The sequence below is a fragment of the Scyliorhinus canicula genome, chromosome 10, assembly GCF_902713615.1.
Source record: "Scyliorhinus canicula chromosome 10, sScyCan1.1, whole genome shotgun sequence".
Classification (NCBI taxonomy): Eukaryota; Metazoa; Chordata; class Chondrichthyes; order Carcharhiniformes; family Scyliorhinidae; genus Scyliorhinus; species Scyliorhinus canicula.
Window position 1 is genome coordinate 92279463 of NC_052155.1, and position 27124 is coordinate 92306586.

Genomic DNA, 27124 nt, shown 5'->3' on the forward strand with positions numbered 1-27124 from the left:
TTTTCCAATTAATCAGCAGCCCTTCTTCCTAACCCCCGGCTCAATCACTCACTCAGCAGCCCATTGTGTCAACACTCTGTGCACCCCCACTCATCAGACCCTCTTCCTCAAGTGAATCATGCTGCGACCAGAGTCCTAGCGAATCGCGTAACTAGGAAATAATAATAATTGTTTATTGTCACGAATAGGCTTCAATGAAGTTACTGTGAAAAGCCTCTAGTCGCCACATTCTGGCGCCTGTTCGGGGAGGCTGGTACGGAAGAGGGTTCAGTTGCAGGGGAAACTAGAAAACCCAATTTAAAGGAGGAGGTAAGAGTGCAGGTTAGCAATGTGGTGGATGATTACCAGAAAATAAAGTGAGGGAACCAACCAGGGAGGAAGCTATTCTCAATTTGTTAACGCCGACCATTCACTCAGCAGCTTCTTATCGCAACCCCTCCCTCATTCCCTGCTGAAATTAAGAGCCATCGCTGTCCCTGCCCCTCCTGGGCTTCCACTATTTGCCCAGCAGCAGAGTGTGCCTTCCCATTCAGATGAGTGGTGACTCCTCCAAGCCTGTTCACAGCTTGTCATTGGCAGAGATTTTCCAGACTTTGAGGCTTCCTCCTTCTGGTTTTGGCAGCATTACAAGTGGCCAAATAGAGTCAAAGGTTGAGAAAAAAAGATGGAATTCCATTTTCCAAAAGTCGGAATTCCCTCCCTACTTTCTCACGATACACAATGGCATTAAGTTAATTGAGTGAGTTTCTGTAATGTGATAATAAAAATATACAATGCAATAATATGGTTGAACCGAAGAGTATCACTTACCAGTATGTGGAACCACAGAATAATGGGATGCAGAATCAAACACAATATTCACGGAGTTGCCAATCTCAACTACAGCAATGCAGATGAACCACACATGCAAGTCTCATGATACCAGGCGATAGCAAGAATAGATAAAATCACAGGAAGTGGGACAGGGGTGATTCATACTCTCAAATAAAAAGAATTCCACGTATCCATTGTTGTTTGATCTCTATTATAACTCCCTATCAAGATTAATTCAGCCCTACAGAAATGAAGCCACAATAAATAAGGAAAGCCACAATTGTGAAGTATTTTTCATTAAAAATGATTGCTGTAAGAAGACATTTCGAAAAATATGCCCGAAGATTGGTGTGGGAGAAATGAGCTTGAATTCATGGGTCATTGGCACCAGTACTGGGGAAGAGGGGACCTGTTCCGAAGGGATGTTCTTCAAGTGAATCATGCTGCGACCAGAGTCCTAGCGAATCGGGTAACTAGGAAATAATAATAATTGCTTATTGTCACGCATAGGCTTCAATGAAGTTACTGTGAAAAGCCCCTAGTCGCCACATTCCTGCACCTGTTCGGGGAGGCTGGTACGGAAGAGGGTTCAGTTGCAGGGGAAACTAGAAAACCCAATTTAAAGGAGGAGGAAAGAGTGCAGGTTAGAAATGTGGTGGATGATTACCAGAAAATAAAGTGAGGGAACCAACCAGGGAGGAAGCAATTCTCAATTTGGTATTTTGTAATGACCTCATTAGGTAAGGATCCACTAGGGAGTAGTGGCCATAGTATGGTAGAATTCAAGATTCAGTTTGGGGGCGAGAAAGTGAAGTCCCACACTAGTGTTCTGGAATTAAACAAAGGAAATTACATAGGCTTGAGGTCAGAATTGGCCCATATAGACTGGGGAGGAAGGCGAAAAGGTAGGACAGCTTAGGGGCAGCGGCAGTTGTTTAAGGAGATACTCAATTCCTCACAACTAAAATATATCCCAGTGAGGAAGAAAGATGGAAAGGAGGGGTAAAAAACATCCATGGCTAAACAAGGAGGTTAAGGACATAATAAAGACAAAAACTAAGTTATATCATATTGCAAAGGCCAGTGGCAGACTGGAAGATTGGGAAACCGTCAAACATAAACAAAGGGAAAAAAGTAATTAAAAAAGCGAAGATAAATTACAAAAAATAACTAGCACAGAATATCAAAAAAGGACAGCAAAAGCTTCTCTAGAGGTACGTAAAAGTGAAGAGTCGCTGAGATGAATGTTGGCCCCTTGGGAGATGAAAGTCGTTGAGATAATAGTGGGGAACACAGAAATAGCAGAGATGTTAGATCAAAACTTTGCCTCAGTTTTCCCGGTGGAAGACACTATTACCATTCCTGTAGGAACGGGCAATTCAGAGGTAATAGAAAGGGTGGAGCTTGAACAATCAGCATCAATAGGGAACCGGTACTCAACAAACTCTTGGGATTGAGGGCAGAGAAGTCCCCAGGGCCTGATGGCCTACATCCTAGGGTATTAAAGGAAATGGCAGCAGAGGTAGTGGATGCATTGGTTATGATATTCCAAAATTCCATGGACACGGGAATGATTCCTGTGGATTGGAAAAATGCTAACCTAACGCCCTTATTCAAAAAGAGAGGGAGGCAGGATGTGGGAAATTACAGACCAATTAGCTTAACATCTGTTGTTGGAAAATTGTTCGAATCAATTATCAAGAGCATAATAGATGGGCATTTGGAAAGCCAAAGCGCTATCCATCAGAATCAGCATGGTTTTATGAAGGGAAAATCATGTTTGACTAATTTGCTTGAGTTCTTCAAAGATGTAACAAGCAAAGTGGATAATGGGGATCCTTTAGATGTAGTTTATCTGTACTTCTGGCAGGCGTTTGATAACCACACAGGTTAATTCACAAGGTGAGATTACATGGGATTAGGGGTAACTTATGAGCTTGGATAGAAGACTGGCTAATGGACAGGAGACAGGGAGTCGGGATAAATAGGTCTTTTTCTGGATGGCAAGATGTAACTAGTGGGGTGACACAGGGTTCGGTTCTTGGGCCTCAGCTTTTGACAATCTATCTTAACAACTTGGATACAGAGAGAGAGACTGTATAGCCAAACTCGCAGATGACACTTAAATAGGTGGGACTGTAAGTTGTAAAGAGGAAATAAGAACCTTACAAATGGATAGCCAAAATGTGGCAGATGGAATTTAACATGGTTAAGTGTGAGGTCATGCATTTTGGTCAAAAAAATGGAAAGGCAACTTATTATCTAAATGAGGAGAGACTTTGGGGTGCTCCGATGCAGCGGGTTCTGGGTGTCCTTGTGCATGAGTCACAGAAAACGAGCACGCAGGTGCAGCAAATAAGGAGAGCAAATGGAATGTTGGCATTTATAGCAAAAGAAATTGAGTATAAAGCTAAGTGTTGTTGCAACTTTACAAGGCATTGGTAAGACCACACCTGGAGTATTGTGCACAGTTTTGGTCCCCTTATTTGAGGAACGATGTAGTAGCTTTGGAGGCAGTTCAGAGGAGGTTCACTAGATTGATTCCAGAGATATGGGGCGGGATTCTCTGACCCCGGGCTGGGTCGGAGAATCGGCCGGGGGGGGGGGGGGGGCGTTTCACTCCGCCAATTCGGCAGCGGTTGGGGGGGGGGGGGGGCGCATGCAATTTTCTGCGCACGTTGGGCCAAGTGGCCGACGAGATAGGCCGAGTCCCGCTGGCAACGATAACGTGGCCCTAGCCGGCAGACCTCGCCGTTCATCCTGCGGGGGCAGCCTGGTTTGGGGGGGGGGGGGGGGGGGGGGGGGGGGGGGGAGATCCGACCACGGGCGGGCCTCCACCATGGCCTGACCTGCGTTCGGGGCCTACTGGTCAGCGGGCCGGATTCTCCTGGTGGGGGCCTATTTTACTCCGCGCCGGGCCCCTGTAGTTCTATGCCATGTTGCGTCGGAGCCGGCGCGGAGAAGGCAACTAGCGTGCATGTGCAGACCCGTGGCGCTCGTTTGACGCCGGTATCAGCAGCTGGAGCTGCGTGAATCGCTCCAGTGCCGTGGTGGCCCCGTGAGCCGCAGGATCGCCTGTTGAAGCCATCATAAAACGCAACGCCGTTTACGACGGCGTCAACACTTAGCCTCAGGATCAGAGAATCCCGCCCATTGGGTTTGTTGTACGAGGAGAGATTGAATAATTTAGGCCTATACTCTCTACAGCTTAGAAGAATGAGGGGAGATTTAATTGGGGTATACAAGATGCTATAAGGTCTGTAAGAAGTAGACGTGGAGCTGATGCTTCCTCTTGTGGGGCATTCTAAAACAAGAGGTCATAATCTTAGAATAAGAGGAAGCAAATTTAAAGCAGATTTGAGGAAAAACTACTTCTCCCAAAGGGTTGTGAATCTGTGGAATTTGCTATCCAAGACTGCGGTGGATGCAGGGACAGTGAGTAAATTTAAGGAGTTGGACAGATTTTTAATTGGTAATGGGTTGAAAGGTTGTAGAGAACGGGCAGGACGGTGGAGTTGAGACCAGGATGGGATCAGCAATCATCACAGAGATGGTTTTAGGTTCGGGAGGCGAAATTGCCTACTCCTGCTCCCAGGTCATGGGTTCTAGGAAGGAGATGCTCTGGCCGATTTTGCAATCCAGTTCTTGGTCAGTAACATTGTAGGTAGCAGATGAGGAACATGTCAGCCATGATCGAATGGCGGAGCAGACTCGATGGGCCGAAAGGCCTAATTCTGCTCCTATATATTATGAACTTATAAACATTGCACAGAGACATAGCCCAAGTGTCTAATCCTGAATTAAAATTATACATGCATGAATCTTGCATTTTAGCAAGTTGAAGTGAATTTCTAGGTGATGACAAGCTTCAACAGTATTTATTATGGAACTATCGAACATTCACAATTCATGAACACCTACTTTGTAAGTTTTTGCTTAATATCTTCCACAGAACGTTCATAATTGTTGTATGCATTTTCAAACTTTGTCAGCAGCTTTTGAAAAGAATGGGTGCAGTCCTCCAAATTAGCCATAATGGCAGCCCAACCTTGATGCTGAAGGTGCTCATCGTGGACCAATCTTTCGCAGAATGAACAAAGCTTCTTTGCTACTTCATACATCTCCTACCCAAGAAAACAAAAGCACAAACAGAATGAAAATTTATTTGTATGATGGCTTAAGCATATGGATCAGGGTGCATTGCAATATTTCATTCTCCAGATATCTTTGCCCATATACAGTTAATTCTTTTTATATCCCTGATAGCAAAAGCAATACAAATTTGAACAAAAATGTGAGGATTTTAGACCAACAGGCTAACTGAAAAACATTGTGAATCTAACCAAACAAATAAATTATAGCATTTTTCAAACAATCGGGCTTGGGAGCAAGAGTCTTGCTAGTCAGTCTTGCCGGGCCTGCTCTGTCATTCATTGGTATCATAGCTGATGGGGGTATAGTCTCAACTTCTTTCCTAATTGTTCCCCATAACCCTCAATTCCCTTGTCCATCAAAAATCTGTTGGTCTCGACCTTGAATGCTAAATTGCTTTCTGTAACCTTTCCAGACATGTAGCTGTATATTTGTTCTATGCAATGCTCCATACAAGGTGATTTAAGCATTGTAGACCGAAGACATATATTGCCTTTCATGAATTCACAGCACGGTGGTTAAGTGGTTAGCACTGCTGCCTCACGGCACCGAGGACCCGGATTCGATGCCGGCCCTGGGTCACTTGTCCATGTGGAGTTTGCACATTCTCCCCATGTCCGCGTGGGTCTCACCCTACAACCAAAAAAGATGTGCAGGGTAGGTGGATTGGCCACATTACATTGCCCCCTAATTGGAAAAAAAGAATTGAGTACTCTAAATTTTTTATTTTTTTTTAAATAAATTCATGAGGCTGAATTTTTTAATGGTCTTACAGGTAACTGCAGAGGTGGACAGCCTGCAACTTCCACCATAAACTGGCATATTCACTCCTCCAGTCCATTTTGGATCAGGTTGGCTTGGGCAGGGAATGACTATTCACAAGTGGTACATAGCCAATTAGAGATCATTAAAAGTATATTAAGATTACTACTAATGACAGCTTCCAGTCCGCATACAACCTCCCGCCGATACTGAAACATGGTTCAGGGATGGAGGTGGCCTCCTGGTGTCAGACAAGGTTGGGGCCAGTGCTCCCTCTGCCGTTACTGATCCCTCAATATATGATCATGAGATAGTTTTCATCTCCCCGTTTAATAAAGTCTCCAGAGGACACTTCAGTTATGAGTTTTCTGGTCTCTCTACAACTTACATAGTTAAGCAGCTCCCAAATCTAATGTTGGATCTATCGATCTATCAAGGTTGGAGGGCCTCATAAGTGAGCCTGCCTTCTGCCCTGAAATGAACTGCGAGGGCAATCCCTGGCCACCAACCATCGTAAAAAACTAACATTGAGCAACAGTTGCCAACACGATGTGGATCAATACCCAATAATGTTACCAACATGGAAGTCCCACCCCCAGTACCAAATTCCAACTCAAGATATCTAAAAGTACTTCATAGACAATTTGACACATACAAACTATAATAAAGTAATGCTGTGTTTCTGCACACAGCAAGTTCCAATGACAACAGACAATATAACTGGTAAGTTCAGCTGTTTTTGGAAGGGTCGAAGGATTCGTGCTGAACAACAGGAGTATCCAACTCTTGATTTTATACCCACCCAAACATGCAAATAGGGTCTCGGTCCAATGTGGCACCAGAAAGATTGCAACTCCAGCAATACAGCAAATGCCTACTATGTCATTGAGCCACTAGCCCAAGTCCTGGAGTAGAGCTTGAACCCAATATCTTGTGACTTGAGGTGAGTGCACGATTACTGAGTCAATCTAACATGGCAGGCTAAGGAAGAACACCGACTATAATTGAGATTTCTTGACTTTTATTACATAATGGACAGAAGCTGCTTACACAACTGATCAAAAGTAATAATCTGCTATTTTAAGACACCTTTTGCTGAAATATAAATAATATTTAGATGAGAACGAAAAGTTGAAGTGAACTTCTGCAGATCAGAAACATGCTGGTTCATCAGTACAGTAGTCCCCCGTTATACCGCGCTCCGCAATACCGCGGTTCGCGATATACCGCGGGGGGGCTTATAGACCCCAACTGTCAGTTGTGTCAATTTCAGCGGCCGGCTGATTATTTCAGTGAGAGAGCAGCTTCCCTCTCTGGATCAAAGTGAGCCGGCCGCTGAAATTGACACTGCCGGCTGCTCTCTCCCTCCAATCAGAAACATTAAAACTTAAAAGTTGGATTGGAGGGAGAGAGCAGCCGGCAGTGTCAATTTCAGCGGCCGGCTCACTTTGATCCGGAGAGGGAAGCTGCTCTCTCACTGAAACAATCAGCCGGCCGCTGAAATTGACACTGCCGAGGGGGGGGCGGGGGGAGAAGGGGGGGCGGGTGTTGGGGGGGGGGGAATAAGGGGGGGCGGGTGTTGGGGGGGGAGAAGAGGGGGGCGGGTGTTGGGGGGGGGAAGAAGAGGGGGGCGGGGTATTGGGGGGGGGGGAAGAGGAGGGGGGCGGGTGTGGGGGAGACCCCCCTGTGGGTGTGGGGGAGACCCCCCTGGGGGTGTGGGGGAGAGAGGGTGGACCTGCGGGTGTTGGGGGAGAGAGGGGGGCCGAGGAGGGGGCGGGTGTGGGGGAGACCCCCCCTGTGGGTGTGGGGGAGACCCCCCTGGGGGTGTGGGGGAGAGAGGGGGGGCCCTGCGAGTGTTGCGGGAGAGAGGGGGGCCCTGCGGGTGTTGGGGGGGGGGGGGGGGGGGGAAAGAGGGGGGCCCTGCGGGTGTTGGGGGACGGGGGAGGAGGGGGGGGGGGAGGGGGCGAGCCGGAGGGTGTGGGGGGAGAGGGGGCGAGCTGGACGCTGTGGGGGAGAGCAGGAGGGTGTGGGGGAGAGGGGGCGAGGGAGCGAGCCGGAAGGTGTGGGGGGAGAGGGGGCGAGCTCGACGCTGTGGGGGAGAGCAGGAGGGTGTGGGGGAGAGGGGGCGAGCCGGAGGGTGTGGGGGGAGAGGGGGCGACCGGAGGGTGTGGGGGGGGGGGAGAGGGGGCGAGTCGGAGGGTGTTGGGGGGGGAGAGGGGGCGAGCCGGAGGGTGGGGGGGGGGGGGGGGGGAAAGAGGGGTCTAGTTGGAGGATGTGGGGGGAGAGGGGGCAAGTCGGAGGGTGTGGGGAGGGGGCGAGCCGGAGGATGTGGGGGGAGAGGGGGCGAGCCGGAGGGTGTGGGGGGAGAGGGTGCGAGCCAGAGGGTGTTGGGGGGGAGAGGGGTCTAGTTGGAGGATGTGGGGGGAGAGGGGGCAAGTCGGAGGGAAAAAAAAGAAATTGACACTGCCGGCTGCTCTCTCCCTCCAATCAGAAACATTAAAACTTAAAAGTTGGATTGGAGGGAGAGAGCAGCGGGCAGTGTCAATTTCAGCGGCCGGCTGATTTCAATGAGAGCAGCTTCCTTCTCCGGATCAAAGTGAGCCGGCCGCTGAAATTTTAATTGGATCCACGATGGGGGTTTTAAATTTATTTAAAAATCTATGCTAGCGCTTCCCATTGTGAGTCTACGGGGTCTGACCTCTCCCCCCGCCCCCCCGTAGACTCACAATGGGAAGCGCATGCATAGATTTTTAAATAAATTTAAAACCCCCATCATGGATATCCGCGGCTCGGATACAACGCGGGTGGCTGTCTTGGACCCCAACACCCGCGTTATAAAGGGGGACTACTGTATTGTCACAATGATACACAGAACCATTTGCAGATTACAACATTAATTTAGCAGAAAACATTTCAACAATAACTTTGGTAACTTGAATAATAAAAAATACAAACAAATTACATTCATTGATTTTTACTAATCTTACCACAGCAAGCTGAGTTCGAGAGGCTACTGTGTGAAATACAGCTGGCATCATAAGTGACTCTTCTACCTTCAGCCCCATCTCATTTTCAGCAGAAAATGTTGTCTTGGGTATAGTTGGTGAGCGGTCACACAGAATCATCTCTTTGTTGTATAAAAATATGGGATTTGTATCCTGCGAAGATTAAATTTAACAAAATGTGTTCCAAGTGTCTTAAGGAATAGGACAGAATAGAACACAGAATAGAACTACAAAATAGGAATAAGTTGCAGCTTTGAACAGAAATGCACTGGAACACCCTATCATTATGGGCAGCACGGTAGCACAATGGTCAGCAATGTTGCTTCACTGCACCAGGGTCCCAGGTTTAATACCCGGCTTGGTTCACTGTCTGGGCGGAATCTGCACGTTCTCTCCATGTCTGCGTCCGATTTCCTCCCACAATTCCCAAAAGGCGTACTTGTTAGGTGAATTGGAAATTCTGAATTCTCCCTCAAGTGTACGCAAACAGACTCCGGAGTGTGGCAACTAGGGGATTTTCACAGTAACGTCATTGCAGTATTAATGTAAGCCTACTTGCGACACTAATAAAGATTATTTTAAAGCTTGCCAGGAATAGAAATTTATACAAATGGCCATATCTTTACTAATTGTACAAAATGACTAGAGAAATTATATTCAATCCGTCACATGTATTTCAAATTAATACATAGAGTCTCGACCATGTGTACTGTACTAAATACTGAAAACTTGGTGCAATTTAAAATTAGAAGGCCAGAGCAAAGCTGAAGGCCATAGTATTAAAGACAGTACATCAAAGTCAATTATGGATAAATCAAAAAGGTAATTAATTAAATATTATTTTTTTTAAATCTGGTCACTTCACAGAATTCCTACAGGGGCTGATTTAGCTCACTGGGCTAAATCGCTGGCTTTTAAAGCAGACCAAGCAGGCCAGCAGCACGGTTCGATTCCCGTATCAGCCTCCCCCGACAGGCGCCGGAATGTGGCGACTAGGGGCTTTTCACAGTAACTTCATTGAAGCCTACTTGTGACAATAAGTGATTTTCATTTTGTTTCATTTCAGTGCACAAGGAGGCCATTTGGCCCATTGGGTTTGCATCGACCCTCTGAAAGAGCACCTTGCCCAAGCCCAATCCCCCGCCCTGCCCCCATAACCCCACCTAAACTGCACACCTTTAGACATTTTTTTAACCATAGTCAATACACCTAACCTGCACATCTTTGACTGTTGTCATGTGAGTGTCCCCTTAAAAGATGTTTTTTGTCTTATCACATGGCTTCAGTGATGTCATTGTATGGGTGGAGCTGGGCTGTGGCCCTGAATTTATTTTCGGTTTTGACTTTTACTTTCACTTTGAGTTTGGACTGGTTTGTACTGCACAGGTTGAAAGAAGGGTTTCTTTATCTTCATTTTAAAAGCTGTTTCCAGACTGCTTGATAACTTAAAATAAATAATTGATTTCTGGAAATAATTCAAACCTGCTGTTTGAAAGAAAACAAGAGTATCAATATCAAGTCTTACACCAGTAAGAGCGCTGTATGCTGGACATACCTTTGAAAAGGGGTTCTGGTTTTTACTTGGATCTCGTTATTAAATTGGAACAGTAAAGGGGGGATTCATTAAGGGTTATACATAGATTACTGTAGCTGTGTGTGCTTATATAAATGTCAACTAAATTCATAGAATAAAGTTTTTTTTATTAAAAGCGCCCAAGTGGGGACTCTGGAGCGAAGCACTGCATAGGGTCAACTCCACTTCCACGTGCGCAAGGCTCAGCCTGACGCAACTAAAAGTGGTACATAGAGCCCACTTAACAAGAACCCGTATGAGTAGGTTCTTCCCGGAGGTGGAAGACAGATGTGAACGGTGCCAAAGAGGCCCGGCCAACCACGCCCACATGTTCTGGTCTTGCCCCAGACTCGTGGAGTACTGGACAGCCTTCTTCGAGGTTATGTCCAAAGTGGTGGGAGTGAGGGTGGAGCCATGCCCGATAGTGGCGGTCTTCGGGGTTTCAGAACAGCCAGATCTATTCCTGGGGAGGAGGGCAGACGCCCTTGCCTTTGCCTCCCTGATCGCCCGCCGTAGAATCCTGTTTGGCTGGCGGTCAGCAGCACCGCCCAGAGCTGCGGACTGGCTGTCCGACCTCTCGGAATCTCTCCAAATGGAGAAAATCAAATTTGCCATCCGAGGGTCGGACGACGGCTTCCACAGAACGTGGGAGCCATTCATGCAACTGTTCCGGGACCTATTTGTGGCCAATGTACAAGAGGAAGAATAGTCGGGGGAAGGTAGCGGGAGGGGGGGGGGGGCTACAGGTTCGTTACGGGGGTTCGATGGCTAGCTAAGGCCCAAAACCAAACTAAATAAACATGTTGAGGGGGGGGGGGGGGGGGGGGGGGGGGGGGGGCGCAGTTACTACTACGAAGATGCTTACCTGTAAATATGTATGTTAATTTTTGCGTGTTTGTTTTTTCTTCTTTTTTCTTTCTCCTAACAATTTGTAATTTGTTCAATATAAAATATAAAAACTGAATAAAAACATTTATAAAAAAAAAGCGCCCAAGAACTCCTGAATAACACCTGAAAGGCAGGCTCTTGTGCTCATCCCAGCCAAATTCAATAAACACTTGTAGGTCAGGTGAACCCTAACCCATAGCACTGAGAGGGGAAACAGGAGCACCCGGAAGAAACCCACGATAAACAGGGAAAAAGTGCAAACTCTATACAGTTACCCAAGGTCGGAGTTGAAGCCAGGTCTCTGGCACTGTGAGGCAACATTGCTACAGTGATCACAAAGGAGACTTTGCTCCAAACAGATAGATAATGTTCACTTGAATTTATCACAATATAATTAATAGTCTTCCCTTTTTTGCTAAATGCCTTTGCTGACACATCACAGTGGAACAATGGGAGGGGTGGGAAACGAATGGTTTAAAAGAACAGGAATAAAGAAAATGTTCCAAATATTGCTGGACGCTAATCCAATTTATGCTAGTATTAGCTAATTCTACACATACAATTCTAATTTGCTAGCATCCAAATTATCCTTCCCTCTTATTTTAGTTTCCATCTGTTTTCTCTGGAAAAGATAGATAAGTGCAACAAGTATCTCAAATTTTGAGATCTAAATGGCAGAAATCAATCTTGGTCACTTTATTCTGAATGCACCAACATCCTCTTAAAATTTGTCTAGACAAAAAAATTCACTCATGATTCCAAATGCTACCTCAGTAATTGTCAATATAGTTAACAAAACTTGCTTGAATGCACGATCAAAATGTATTATATGCTCCTATTACTGATAACTATTTACTAGATACCATTATGGCATAACCATCTTAAATTATTGGATAACATTTCAAGTTTCCTGTTCCTAAGGTCACAACCCATAATTTCACTTAGTCAATATGCTTCATTGTCCCATATCCCTTTGAAAGCCAATCTCATACTCTCCTTCCTTACATAGCAAACCAATAAACCATCAATTCCAGGGTCTTTATCCTATTATAAAGTCATGAATATCTAAATGATTTATCAATATCCAGGTAGACAATATTCCAAATACATCAATATGCAAAATTGCCCTTAAAACACATTTGCATTAAGGAATTTGTGATTTATCCAGTCAAGTAAATTTTTCTCACTCTGGGGTTTCATTTGGACTCTACACCCAATGCTTCAAACCAGAGGCAGCATAGGAATTCTTCAGAAATTAACATGGACATTATATTTAAAACGTGAAGCTTTTATTTGCCACCATTTATTTGCGAGGCCTAGATAGAGTGGGCGCAGAGAGGATGTTTCCACTTGTAGGAAAACTAGAAGCAGAGGACACCATCTCAGACTAAAGGGACAATCCTTTAAAACAGAGATGAGGAGGAAATTTCTTCAGCCAGAGGGTGATGAATCTGTGGAACACTTTGCCACAAAAAGATGTGGAGGCCAAATCCCCGAGTGTCTTTAAGACGGAGATAGATAGGTTCTTGATTAATAAGGGGATCAGGGGTTATGGGGAGAAGGCAGGAGAACGGGGATGAGAAAAATATCAGCCATGATTGAATGGCGGAGCAGACTCAATGGGTCGAGTGGCCTAATTCTGCTCGAAGGTCTTATGGTATAATAAATATTAGGGATGACATGCTGCAGTATCTTAGTGCTGATGGTGTTATCCTATTGTACATAGAAATAAATTAAAAATTGAAATGCATCACAAAAATATTATCCCAATTATGAAAAAAGGTTTTTTTTCAATATTTTGTTTGCCCAGCATAATGCAGTACCAGAACTCTTAATGGAACATTCTTAAAGTTAAAGATCAAATTGTTTAAATTTAATGGTGACTTACCGTCCCAGCACTGTAACTACAAACACGCCTCTCGGCAACCATACATTCTCCTCCATTAACGACCAATACTTGATGCTGCGTCGCAATCTTATATTTAGCTTGGATGGCATGTTTAAGATCTGCAACACTAAGTTACATATTTAAAACATTTCACAAAATAAAGTTAAAATTCTCAATGGGATTTAACAAGATAGTAACCATGTTTTTTTTATTTGACTAATTATAAATTATGTAATTCATACATTAATTTTGAACATATTTATTAGAAGAACAGACAAAAATCTGGTTCGTATTATTGGTCACAACTTTTAAATATAGTCCAAGAATTTTGTGCATTAAATTGCTATAACATGGTTTGTTTGACCATGTGGCCAGATATTAGTGACATCAGCATTTGTGCACAGCTGGTAACATGCTGATAAATATGTTGAGCACTTCCTATACCTTGGTAGCTACCTCTCTAAAAAAGAAGCAATTACTGATGAGGAAATCCAATACTGGCTCAGCTGAGCCAGCTCAGCCTTCTCCAAATTACAGCCATGTTTAATGACAAAGATCTCCACAAGCCACGGTGGCACCATGGTTAGCACTGCTGCTACACAGCGCCAGAGACCCGGGTTCAATTTCGACCTTGGGTGGAAGTATGGAGTTTGCACATTCTCGTCGTGTCTGCGTTGTTTCCTCTGGGTGCTCCAGTTTCCTCCCACAGTCCAAAGATGTGCAGGTTCGGTGGATTGGCCATGCAAAATTGTCCCTCAGTGTTCAAACGTCAGGTGGGGTTATGGGGATAGTGCGGGGGAGTGGGCTCGGTTTTAAACAGAAAAGGAAGATGTTGTTAATTTTAACGCCACCAGTGTTGCATCTAAGAAGTTTTGAACTCTGAAATCAGAGTTTGGGTCATCCTGACAAAGGTAGAACTTGAGCCATTTTTCTTACCTTTCCCATATTTGTGAGTGAGAAAGCAAAGAACGAGCGACACTACCAACTTCCTTCAGCATGCCAATGTCAAAATGCAAAACAGGCTGAACCAGAGTTCATTGAGCATTTTTAAACAAAATTTATCAATTAAAATTGTTTCAACTCTCATGGAAAGTATGCTGAACAAAACTGTCCTATCGTGCTTCATTGACATACTTTTTCAAGCTGGAAACGGTAATTCAAAGCAGAAAATATATTGAGAACTTTTCCTACGAGGAAATTTGGGGAGGACTGAAAAAGCTGTCTCTACCGAGGACTTCTCTGTGGTATAGACCATGCAAGTCAGTTTAGTTTGGTACAACCCGCAAAAGGGAGACTGCCCATTGATTTTTCATGAAATGTGTAGATAGAAGACGAGAAAGATAAAGGAAAGCTTAGGAATGAGCCCTTCTTAATTTTCATCCTATTATCCTCCAAGTACCACTGAATGTAAATTCATAGGTGTGCATTTGGTTCAACACTGCAGCTGAAGTTTTTGTTCCTTTTAATGTTTACTAAATACATGAATTCAATTGGGTTATTAAACAACTGTGATGAAAGATTGCAAAAAAACTAGCCATGTTTTTAAAGATGCCAGATGTACTTATGCAGCAGTGAGTAAAAAGCATGTACTGCACAGGTCAGAGACACTACAGACAGACATCAATATCAGACAAACACTTAACTTTTCTGCATTAAAAGTCTTTGGGATATGGAAAAATTTTGAAGGTGTATACTTACGTCTGTACAGCAAGTTCTGTGTCAAATGTAAGGGTAGTTCCAGTGTTAACCAGAAATACATACAACTTCATGTTGCTACTACCACTTCCTTCAGCTTTCACTTTACTTCAGTCATTCATCAACTATTCACAAAAAAAGTGAAGGATTATTTTAAAATACATTTATAAATCATGGGCAAGATTACAATGGTCAAAATGAGTCGCTTTCAAATTTATGAATGTAATTGCTCAATGTAACACAAATATTAGAAACATACAACAATCTTGAGCTAAGGTTGCACATAAAATGGTTCAATAACCTACTCATAAAAGATTTGTCGGCTTTTTCTTTCTTTCAGGTGATGAGCGTGCTGCAAGGAAAGACCAGAATGTGTTACCCACCCACAACAGCCCTACAGAAGGTAGTGGTGAGCCACCTTCTTGAACTACAGCAATCTATCTGTGTAGGTATAACACATTATGGTTAGGAAAGGAGTTTCATGATTTTGACCCAACTACAGCGAATCAATGGTGATATAGTTCCCAATCAGAATGGTGTGTGGCTTGGAGGGGAACTTGCAGGTGAAAATGTTCCCACACCCTTGCCACACTTGTTCTTTCAAGTGGTAGAGGCAGAGGGCTGGGAACATGCTGTCAAAGGCAGTCTGGTGAGTTGCTACATTGTCTCGTAGATGGTGCACATTGCTACCATTGTACATTGGTGGAGAAGGAAATGAATGTTGAAGCTGGTGGATGGGGTGCCAATCAAGCGAGCCTACTTTGTCCTGGATGGTGTTTAGCTGTTTCAATGTTTTTGGAGCCCTCACCCAGGGCAAGTGGAGAGCATTCTATCACATGCATGCAAATAGTAGACAGACGATTCATAACCCTTCTCTTCATCTCAATTTTAAACAATTGACCACATAGCCTGAGACTGTGCCCCTTGATGGTAGGCTCTCCAATCAGGGGAAATAGCCTGTTAACATATATGATACCAAACCCGCCAGAATCCGATATTTCAATGAAGGTACCTCACATTCTTCTAAACTCCAAAGAATATGGGATGATTCTACACAATTCTCAGCAAAGGACATATCCTCATTTTTGTAAGTTAAAATTAATCATGTGAATCTTTGCTGCACCGTCACCAAGGTAAATATATTCTAATATATTCTTCCTTAAATAAGATCACCAAAACGATGCACAATACTCCAGTTGTCGTCTCAGCATGCCCTTTATCATTCTAACAAGACTCCTTTACTTGTACTCCAAACCGATAGTGGAAAAATGGCATGTACGCATGCACACGTATATACACACATTCAAGGACACACAATAGCACACCATAGCCAAGGAAGTACTTGAAGTGTAGTCACTGTGATAATTACCAGATAATCTGTTTTACTGATGTTAGTTAAGGGAGATATATTGGCCAGGACACCAAAGAAAATCCCACAGCTCTTCCTCCAAAATGTTGTGGGATCTTTTAGATCCACTCGAGCGCAGATTTAGTTTGACATTTCATCCAGAAGACAGCACCTCTCGTCAGTGCAGCACGTGCTCAGTACAGCCTACATTATATGCTGAAGTCAATGGAGCGGTGCTTGAAACCACAACCTGCAGATTCAGCACTAGAATGCTGCCACTGATCCAAGGCTGATATATGCTCACTCATTTACACAGTTAAGGGAACAGAACATGTAAATGCAAGTTTAGAGCCCGTCTAACTGCGGCCGATAATGTAACTTGCTATTGAACACCAAACCTCAACACATCACAAGGCGTAACCACAAGTTTAAAAATCTTCATGAACCAGTCTATTCAAATCAATAAAACTATAACTTACAGAAATGCTTCTAAAGATTGAAATGTTGCTGATCCCAGCCAATTTTACTACATTACCAGTCCTCCAGTTTTCAAATAATATAGGCTCTCCACATTTCTTAACAACCTGTATTCATATGGCACCTTTAACACAGCAAAACACCACAAGGTATATCACAGAAATATTATTCAAACTGAAGGTCTGAATTGTCCAAATAGCAATGAGTAGATTGAAGCTGCACACAAAGATTCTCTCAATTTGATGCTTCCACTGATTTCATCTGGGATTTTTCTCTTCCTGCCAAAGCTGAGTAACAGCAGAAAGGAAAGACAGCACACTCCAATTTATGGTACTAGCTGTCATATGGTTAGGGTCCAGTCTTTGAATAGGTGGGTGAAGTAAGGTGACAATCAGGTCAGGGAGTATTGAGTTACCCAGGTGTCAGACCAGGATTTATTCTGTCTAACGTTCCTTGGGTAACTGTCCAGGTAACTTATGCAGAACTGTCCAACATTTCCAACAAGGGTGGGGTTGCCGGAATAGGACGGGGGAATGGGCCTAGGTAGGGTGCAGACTTGTTGGGCCGAATGGCTCCTTCTGCACTGCAGGGATTTTACAAAACTTGTTGCGGCAAAGCATTCCACAGTGCAACAACTCTTTCTACCAAGAAATATATTTGAACTTCTGATTGATGAGCATGTCATCAACTCCTTAATCACAGGGAAAAAAATCTTTCTTCGGAATTTTCAAAACCTATTATATCGCCTCGTTATTTTCTCTGCTCCAGTGATGTAGATCCATATGCAATGCTGGGTAGAAAGTGTATATATTGTGATGCACAAGACATCATGCATGAGAGGAGCATTTTTTGTTTTTGAATTTTTCCTTATAACTAGAATTTTCTATCCGTTTGAGTATTCACCAACATAATGCACTTCATGCACTCTATAGTATAAATGTATTTTCCATAATGGGACGACCATAATTGCATACACCCAACTCTGGCCAAATCTTTTATTGCCATGTAAAATCTTTTCACTGTTTCTTTACTCTTGCATGGTGATCCCTATTTAAAAAATTCAACAGGCCTTTATGCCTTGACCACCATGCACTCACAACTTTTGGATAGTACATGAATTTCCAGCTCTTTCTGTTCTGCATTACTCTTTACGCCTGCCGCTGTCTTCCTATTCCACAAACATATTGTTGCAAGTTTTTTTTTTTACAACCTACATTGTTACTTTTAAAAGCCCTTTCGTTCAAAAAATAATTCTGAGATTTTGGCCCCACAGATAAGCCAAATAAACTCAATGGCCTGTAACTTCAGTGGCAACCTCCAGCAGATTGCCACTCTCGACTGTCCTAGCCACACTGGGATTCTAAAGTCCCTGTCTTGCTCAACCTTCATCACTCAGGTTGGGTGAGACAGGAGCAGTGAAGCCCCCAGCTGCATTGGTGTGGAGTAACTGAAGTGAAAAATGAAAATCGCTTTTTGTCACAAGTAGGCTTCAATGAAGTTACTGTGAAAAGCCGCTAGTCGCCTGTTCGGGAAGGCTGGTACGGGAATTGAACCCATGCTGCTGGCCTGGCTTGGTCTGCTTTAAAAGCCAGCTATTTAGCCCACCATGCTAAACCAGCCCCTGAGGAGCAGAGAAGAAAGATATGTCTCCTTTTTAAAGAAGGTTTTAAAGGGACAATTAAAATGTAAGTGATTCAGACGGCGGGTTGGAAGCATTGCGAGAGACGGGGAGAGAGGTCCAGCAAGAGACAGCAGGGAAAGAGGGACATACAGGAGTGGGGCTGAAAATCCAGATGCATAATACTGCATTTACTTATTCTCCTCTTCTTCGATGATCACTCGCTAACAAGTATGATACTTGTGTTACAGGTCATGCTTAGATTCTTGCATGGCTGATGATCCCTCCGGTGCTGGAAAGTAGAGAAATTCCTCAGTAGTTCCCACAGTTCTTGAAGATGGTGGAAATGATGGCACCCCCCAAAGTCAACAGGTATTTCTTCTCTGTCCCAAAGATTCAGCCACAATCGTTCAAGATGACGGGTGATGTATTTTCCTCCAGGTTTGAACGTGTGTGTTGGAATAAGAACAAAAGAACTAGGAACAGGAGTAGGCCATCTGGCCCTTCGAGCCTGCTCCGTCATTCAATGAGATCATGGCTTATCTTTTGTGGACTCAGCTATTCTTTCCCGCCCGAACACCCCTTTATTCTTCAAAAAAACTATCTTTATCTTGAAAACATTTAATAAAGGAGTCTTGGAGCCTCACGTCCACTCCTGTGGCTTTTCCATTCTTCACTTGTTTAATGGTGACTTTGACTTTATCCATGCTTGATGAGAGTCATCTTTGATGGGGAGTTGGGGAATTCCTCAAACCCGTCCTCTTCTATGGTTGCATCAAGGTTTAAGGGTTCTTGGAAATGTTCTCACCGAAGACAAATGTTGTCTCTGACACTCTAAAGAGTTCCATCCTTACTCCACACAGTTTGAACTCTATTGATGTTCAACAAATTAAACTAAAGTAAACAAATTAAGGACAAATCAAAAGGGGCCATTCCTTAAAGGGGCACTGCTCAAACATAAACAAAGATCAACTGAAACTTTAAAAACATCAAATTAAAAGGTGATTAAAAGGGATATGGATGGCCATAATAGTGCCAGCGGGCACTGCATGCTCCCTCTCCAGGGACACCCATCCATGAATGAAGCTGCGGAAGAGGGACAGTCAGGTTGGATGACCCCCCCCCCACCTCCACATACCTCTCGATCACCTGCTGCCTGGACCCGTTAATGGCAAGTTTCACCAGGCCCAGGAGCAGACTCTTGAGGTCTCCTTCCCTACCTCACTCCACACCAGGTGTCCACAGATCAGGAGCATGGGACTGAAGTGCAAACAAAAAACTTTAACAAAAGGTTTGTTAAGAAACTAAAACAGGGCATATCCAAAAACGTAGACATGATCCATGGACTCCACATGACCGCAAAAACGGCAGGTAGCTTGGGAGTCCATGAACCGGTGCAAATAATGGTTGCATGCCACTGCTACGTGCAACACCTCCCATCCCAGATCCCCAAGGTTGAGCGTTGTCCGTAGAGGGTTGCCCATTGGGGACCTCCACCACTGGACGCCAACAAAGTGTGTCCAGGCAACGGGCAAGGAGACAAAAGATATGAGCAGCCCATACAGGAAACCCCACCATGCAGTGCGGAAAAACACAGAGGGCATTTCCCCGAGGCGGCCAAGGTTGTAGGGTACCGGTTCCAGAGGAAGGTTTCAGAGCTTGGGGCCAATGTGGAATTTCACCTGAACATGGCTCCACTCAGATAGGTGTCGACTGCACACATGCGCAATGAGACCATGAGTACTGTCAGGTCCGAGCAAGACCATTGAGAACCACGAATGGCATCGGCTGCAAGTTGGATGCCCACCGCTGGATGTGCCAATTCGCAGGGTGACATCCAGCCCACTTCTCCGCCGCTCAGCATGCTCTCAAGCCTAGTCACCACAGCAGCCACAGACTTTCCCTCCGCCAGCCAGTCAAAAGGTACTGGTGGAGGTGCAGATTCCAGAGTAGCAGCTACCTGATGACAGCCACTACTCCTGATGGGTAATGAAGACCCCTCAGATCCATGTAACAAGAGCTGCACATCTTGGTTCAGGCCATGCACCTGGCAGAAGTAGTATGTCACCAGGGTACACCATCGTGGAGGAGGCTCAACGTAGAGGAACCGCTGCTGAGTGCGAAGGGGGAAGGTCGTCACCTGCGTGCGAAGGCACATCAGCTCCTGACTGCCCTCCCTAACTGCGAGAGATTCGGAACCTCAACAGCAACCCAGTGCAGAAGAATTGAACGCGCATTTTCTGGAATTTTGTAACAAAGTCAAGGGAAGGGGCCAAAGTGACCAGCCGGTGCCACATATGGAGGCAATCAGCTGAGTTATGAAGGGGAAAACGTATTCTATTAATTTCTTCAAATAAAGCTCAAATTTGTCAAACAACCTTCCTTAAAAAAAGTCTCTACAACTAGTCCTTTATTAGCTAGTGCATTCCTAAATAGCAAAAAATTAATCTCAAATTACAGAGGCTGCGGCATTTCCTAACACTGACAAATTAAGTTATCTCCAAGTTTTGCCATTTTCTCCTTTAAGCAAAGTCATTAGGCTGACAACCTTCCAGATCCAGAGTATAATCTGCATTTCCAAGGAAAGCATAAGTACTGTGGTGAAGTCTTTTTTTGAAATGCGTTAACGGGACGCGGGCGTCACTGGAAAAGTCAGCATTTATTGCTAGCCCCTAATTTCCCTCAAGTAGCTAGTGAGTTGCCTTCTTGAACAGCTGCAGGTACACTGCTGTTATGGATGGATTTCCAGGATTTTGATTCGGCAGTGATGAGGCAATATATTTACGAAGGGTAGTGCACAATTTGGGAGGAGAAATTGCAAGTGATGGTGTTTCATATGCCTGCTGTCCTTGTCCATCCAGGTGGTGTAGGTCACTGGTGTGGAGGTTCCTTTTGAAAGAGCTTTGTCAAATTCCTGCAACACATCTTGCAGATGCTGCACTCTGTAGCCACAATGGGTGGTGGTGGAGGGACTACATGTTTCAGGAACTGGGTGAGATGCTAATCAAGCCTTTTTTTCTCCCCGAATGGTGTTGAATTGCTTCATGCTGTTGGAGCTGCACTTCTCCAGGTAAGTATTGTTAGTATATCATCACACTTCACATGTGCATCTTGTTGATGGCGGACAGGCACTAGGGAGTCAAGAGGTGAGTTATTCACCACAGAACACCCAGCCTCTGACATGCTCTTGGAACACAATTAAGTGACTTGTTTAGTCAGGTTTCCGGTCACAGATGACAATCAGGATGCTGGTGGTGGGAATGTAAGGATGGTAATGCCATGGAATATCAAGAAAGATTCGCTGGAGAAGGTCATTGCCTGTCACAAATGTTGCTGGTCACTTATTACCCCAAGTAAATGCTGCCCTGGTCTTGACAGCGTGTAGGTTCAGACCATTTCATTCTCTGAATTGCAAATGAAACTGAACACTGTACAATCACCAGAAATCCTAATTCTCACCTTACGATGGAGGGAAGGTAATTCACCAAGCAGCTGAAGATGGTTGGGCCTAGGACTCAATGCAGGAGAACTCCTGCAACAATGTCTTAGGCTGGAATGATTAGCCTCCGACAACCAAAACCATTCTCCTTTGTGCGAAGTACATCGCGTCCAGTTACTGGCACGTTTTTCCCCCAATTTCCACAGATTTCAATTTCACCAGGGTTCCTCGATGTCACAGTCATTAGCCTGTTGAAAAGGCAAGCACTCTTATCTCACCTGGAATGTAGCTCTTTTGTCCATGCTTGGACCAAGTCTATGTGAGGTCTAGAGCAGAATGGTCTTGGTAGAATCCAAACAAAGGATCACTTAGCAGGTTATTTGTGAGTGGGTGCCAGTAGATAGAATTGTCAACTGCATCTTACATCAGAGGGTAGACTGATATGATAGTAGTTGGATTTGTCCCACTTTTTTTTTTGGACAGGACATAGCCGAGGCAATTTTCTACTTGGTTGATTAGATGATAAATGTTTGGCCAGTTAGTTCTGGAGCACAACTCTCAGTGTTACAATGCCGTCAGGGTCCATAGCCTTTGCTGTGTCCAATACACTCAGCTATTCTTTGATATTATGTCGAATCTTCCTGGATGAGACTGGCGTCTCCTGGCCAAAGACGGTTGAAAATGCTTCAGCCTTAGATTTTGCTTTCTGGTCTCTGCCACTATTGCAGACAGAAATTTTCATGGAGCACATCCTTCCCTTAGCAGTTTAATTATTCACCATCATTCGCGACTGGATTTGGCAGGACAGCCAAACTTTGATCTGATGCAAGCATTGTGGGATCACTTAACTGTCCTGTGACATGCTGCTTCCACCGTTTGGCATACAGGTTGCCCTGTGTTCACAAAATTAACTTCTCATAGTATGTGCAGCTCATTGAAATAGGATTGATCGCTGGCTTAATGGGATTGGCAGAGTCGTATGCCAGCCATGAAGTCACAGGTTATGGTGGAATACAATTCTGCTGCTTTCCATGACCCACGGCATCTCACAGATCCATTTTGATCTATTATTTTCATTCTGAGTTTATCAAGGGCTAGTAGAGCCATAACCATGATAGAGGGTGTCTGCCCTCAATCTGAAGACAGGACTGAGGCTTCAGTGTGGCAGTCGCTCCTAGCACTACTATTTTGAATAGATGTGTCTGCATCAGGTATGGATTGATGAGGAGAAAGTCAAGTCGATTTTTACTCTCATGTTGGTTCCCTGACCACTTGCCTCAAACCTAGTCTGGCAGCTATGGCCTTCAGGACTTGACCAGCTCAGTCAATAGTGGTGCTACCAAACAATAGAAACTTGACATATCCACCACAAATGCATTTGGTGTCCTTGCTACCTACAACGTTTCTTCTAAGTATGTTCAACATGGAAGAGTTCGGATTCATCATCACCTGAGGGAGTGTGATAGCTGGTAATTATTTTTCTTGCCCAGGTTTGGCCTGATGCCACAAAACTTTATGGGATCCAGAGACAATGCTGAGAACTCCCTGGGTAACTCCCTTTCAATGGATGGATGGATATGATATTTCATATCCATATTTTGGATATTTCAATATGATGGATGAAGATGATGGGGGAATGATTGAGTGTGGCGTTACATTTAGTTTCCCAATTTTGGCTGCAATCCCCAGATGTTAGCAACGAAGGCTCTGCAGGCTATACATTTGTTGTTCAGTGCATCGACAAATATCAGGTGGACCAATCCATTTTGTCTTTCTTCACCTTTTTCACATCAGTTTTGATACAGTTGAGTAGCTTTTAGGTCACTTCGAAAGTGCAGTAAGAGTCAACAATTCTGCTCTGGTTCTGTTGTCAAAAATAGGACATGCAGGCAGCCAGGCAACATGGACTTCCATCACTAAAGGACATTGGCAAACCTGGCAGGGTACTCAATCATCTGGTAGACTACTCTGCCAGCTGGCAGTTGCAAGGTCACCACTACACTAGGCTACTGAACCATCTGGTAGACTACTCTGCCATCTGGCAGCTGCAAGATCACCACTACACCATCTGGTAGTTTCAAGATCACCACTGCAGAGACAGAAGTGAAAAAGCTCAGCTGGCTGAAGAGTGCTCGAGAAAAGAGTTCAACAAATTGTGCACCTTCTCAGCCCACTGTTTTCCTGGGTCAGGCAACCCTGACCTATAAGAAATCCACGAACGACCTCCGCAAAGCCATCAGGGATGCCAAGAGACAATTCCAGACTACGCTAGAGTCACAGACTAATGACACAGACTCTCGTCAGTTGTGGCAAGGCTTAAACAACATAACAGGCTACAAAGCAAAGCGGAGTAGAATCTCTGGGAGCAGTACACACCTCCCCAATCAACTCAATGAATTCTCTGCTCAGTTCAAGCAAGAAACCATCAAATCATTGTTAACTGTCCCAGCAGCTTCAGGCACACCCATACCTACCATCACAGCTTCCGAAGTTAGATCGAAAAGAAACAGGTCCTGACGGAATCCCTGGTCGTGCACTCAGATCCTTCATGGATCAACTGGTGGGCCTGTTCGCAGACATCTTCAACCTCTCCCTAATCAGTTCTGAGTTTCCCAACTGCTTCAAGAAGACCACCATCATACCAGTGCCAAAGAAGAATCAGGCAATGTGCCTCAAAAACTACTGCCCAGTAGCTTTGACATCAATTATTATGAAGTGCTTCGAAACACTGGTCATGAAACACATCAACTCCATATTCCCAGAATGCCTTGATCCATTGCAATTCGCATACCGCCACAACCGGTCCTCAACAGATGCCATCTCCCTGACCCTACACTCATCCCTTGGGCATCTCGACAACAAAGACTCCTGTGTTAAGACTCCTATTCACTGTCTACAGCTCCACCTTCAACACTATAATCCCAACCAAGCTCATATCAAAACTCCAAAACCACGGGCTTGGCTCCTCCCTCTACAACTGGATCTTCAACTTCCTGACCCACAGATAACAATCACAAAGGATAAATAACAATACTTCCTCCACATATCAGCACCCCTCAAGGCTGCGTATTTAGCCCCCTACTATAGTCCCTATACACACACACAACTGTGTGGCAAAATTTAGCCCCAACTCCATATCATCACAAGTTTGCTGATGATATGACCGTAGTCAGTCGGATCTCAAACAATGATGAGTGAGAGTACAGGAGGGAGATAGAGAACTTGGTAGAGTGGTGTAACAACGAACAATCTCTCCCTCAACATCAGCAAAACTAAAGAGCTGGTCATTGACTTCAGGAAGCAAAGTATCATACACACCCATAGCTTCAAATTCCTAGGTGTGCATATCACTAACAATCTGTCCTGGTCCTCCCACGCGACGCTATGACCAAGAAAGCACAACAGCATCTATACTTCCTCATGAAATTCGGTATGTCCACATTGACTTTTACCAATTTTTACAGATGCACCGTAGAAAACATCCTATCTGGCTGCATCACAGATATGCCTTGGGAAAGCAGCAGCACAATCAAAGACCCCTCCCACCAGATCATTCTCTCTTCCAATTCTTCCATCAGGCAGAAGATACAAAAGCCTGAGACCACATACTAACAGGTTCAAAAACCGCTTCTTCCCCACTGTTACCAGACTCTTCAATTATCCTTTTATGGACTGAACTGACCTCTTCACACATGTTCCCTACTGAGTAGAACTACACTCAGTTTCCTTCACCCTCTGCCTGTGTCTATGAATTTGCATCGTGTATTTATCAGATGCCCTATGTTTTCTCATGTATGGAACGATCTGTCTGGACTGTACGCAGAAAAATACTTTTCACTGTAGATCGGTACACATGACAACAAATCAAATTCAAATCCAAAAGGGCAAATTTGACAGAGATTGCCATACCAGAGAGGCGATGCTCAACACAGCTGACTACCAGAGCACAAACCACCATCTCACGAGATGGAAGGTTTGCACCATCGTTGTTTGTGCTAGTTTCTTTCTTCCAAATTTGTTCCTTAGCTGCAATTAAATTCAGCAGTTATGGAGGGATTTGACTGCATTAATGCAAGCCCTAAATTACCAGTCCAGGAGCATTAACATTACATTACTACTCCTTCTCTAACCTTTTAAGAGACTGAATTGCACTGCACCAAAATTCAGTGACTTATCAACCTTAGCTTGTTATTTCTATTAATTGTTTTTATTGGAGTTTATTTACTACAGGCGAGTCTTGCTTCATATCATTCCATCTTATAATTGGGTCTCTCCTAACCGTGGTTACAAATAATTTATATCTCTTTGCTGTACAAGTGGTCAAAATTTACAGTAGTGTTATCAAGCATACATGGAGAACAAAGGAAAAACAAAGTAACAAAGCTCAATAATAAAAAAATATGGAATAAACAAACGAGCTAAAACAAAATGAAATGAAAAATGAAATAAAAATCGCTTATTGTCACAAGTAGGCTTCAATGAAGTTACTGTGAAAAGCCCCTAGTAGCCACATTCCGGCGCCTGTTCAGGGAGGCTGGTACGGGAATTGAACCATGCTGCTGGCCTGCCTTAAAAGCCAGCGATTTAGCCCAGTATGCTAAACCAGCCCTGTGTGTTAAACCAGCCCCAAAAATATAGATGGCTTCATTTTCTGAGCCCCTTTTCCTTCTATGCACTCCTTGAGACGACAAACAGTTTACATTTTATACCGCACTTCCATGTGCGGGCACCTGCGCCCGCAGTGCAAAGGGCTGATTTCCCCTTTTCCTCTCTGCGGTGTGAGTGTTCCTTCCTTCTTTCCCTCTCCCTCCCTTTCTCTGGTTGTTCTCCCCACCCCACCCCCACCTTGCACCCACACCCCCAGTAGTTACTAGTCATGAACGTATCTTCGAAGAGGCTGGTGAATTGTTTCCACGTATGGCACAATCCTTCCTCTGTGAATCCTAATTGCAAATTTTATTTTTTCTAACTTTAAGAACTCTGCTAGGTCAGAAAGCCAGTCCGAGGCACTGGGTGGTGCTGCCAACCTCAAACCAAGCAATAGTGTCCGTTGGGTTTCCCTTTGTTCATGGGCTATCCAAGATGGCCACCGTTATCTTCCTCTTTCCAGCCATCGCCATATGCGACATGTACCAACCAGAAATCCCCCTCCAAATTCGTTCCCTTGCTACTCGCCCCATTCCCTCTGGTTTGTTGCTCTTTCACATATCCTCCTGCCAGGCTTCCCCTCACGGGAGGTGCATCACGCTCCCCCCCTTACTGACATGCACCAGCTTGCTCATTAGTATAGCCGCTCACCCTAGAACCGGATTCTATTATAACTTCCCAGTCCAATTCTCCTCTTCCCCCACGTCCCCAGGAACAGTTATCACTTTACCGCCCTGGATGAATCGTTAAAAGTCCACCTGGAGTTCATTGTCCCTCGCCTGTTAATGAGCTCGTTCTTTCGGACAAATCATTTGGCTC

General features: G+C 44.5%; 1 protein-coding gene across 2 annotated transcripts in view; it reads right to left on the bottom strand.

Annotated features, from left to right (window-relative positions):
- Positions 1-27124, bottom strand: part of rb1cc1 (RB1-inducible coiled-coil 1) — a 283146-nt gene that overhangs the window by 251450 nt on the left and 4572 nt on the right. For both annotated transcript variants that reach the window (XM_038809347.1, XM_038809345.1), the window contains exons 2-5: positions 14780-14901; positions 13082-13208; positions 8715-8885; positions 4735-4937 (exon numbers count right to left, since the gene is read on the bottom strand). In XM_038809347.1, the coding sequence (XP_038665275.1) occupies positions 4735-4937; positions 8715-8885; positions 13082-13208; positions 14780-14850 (572 nt within the window). In that variant the 5' untranslated portion in view covers positions 14851-14901. The remainder of the gene's footprint in view (positions 1-4734; positions 4938-8714; positions 8886-13081; positions 13209-14779; positions 14902-27124) is intronic.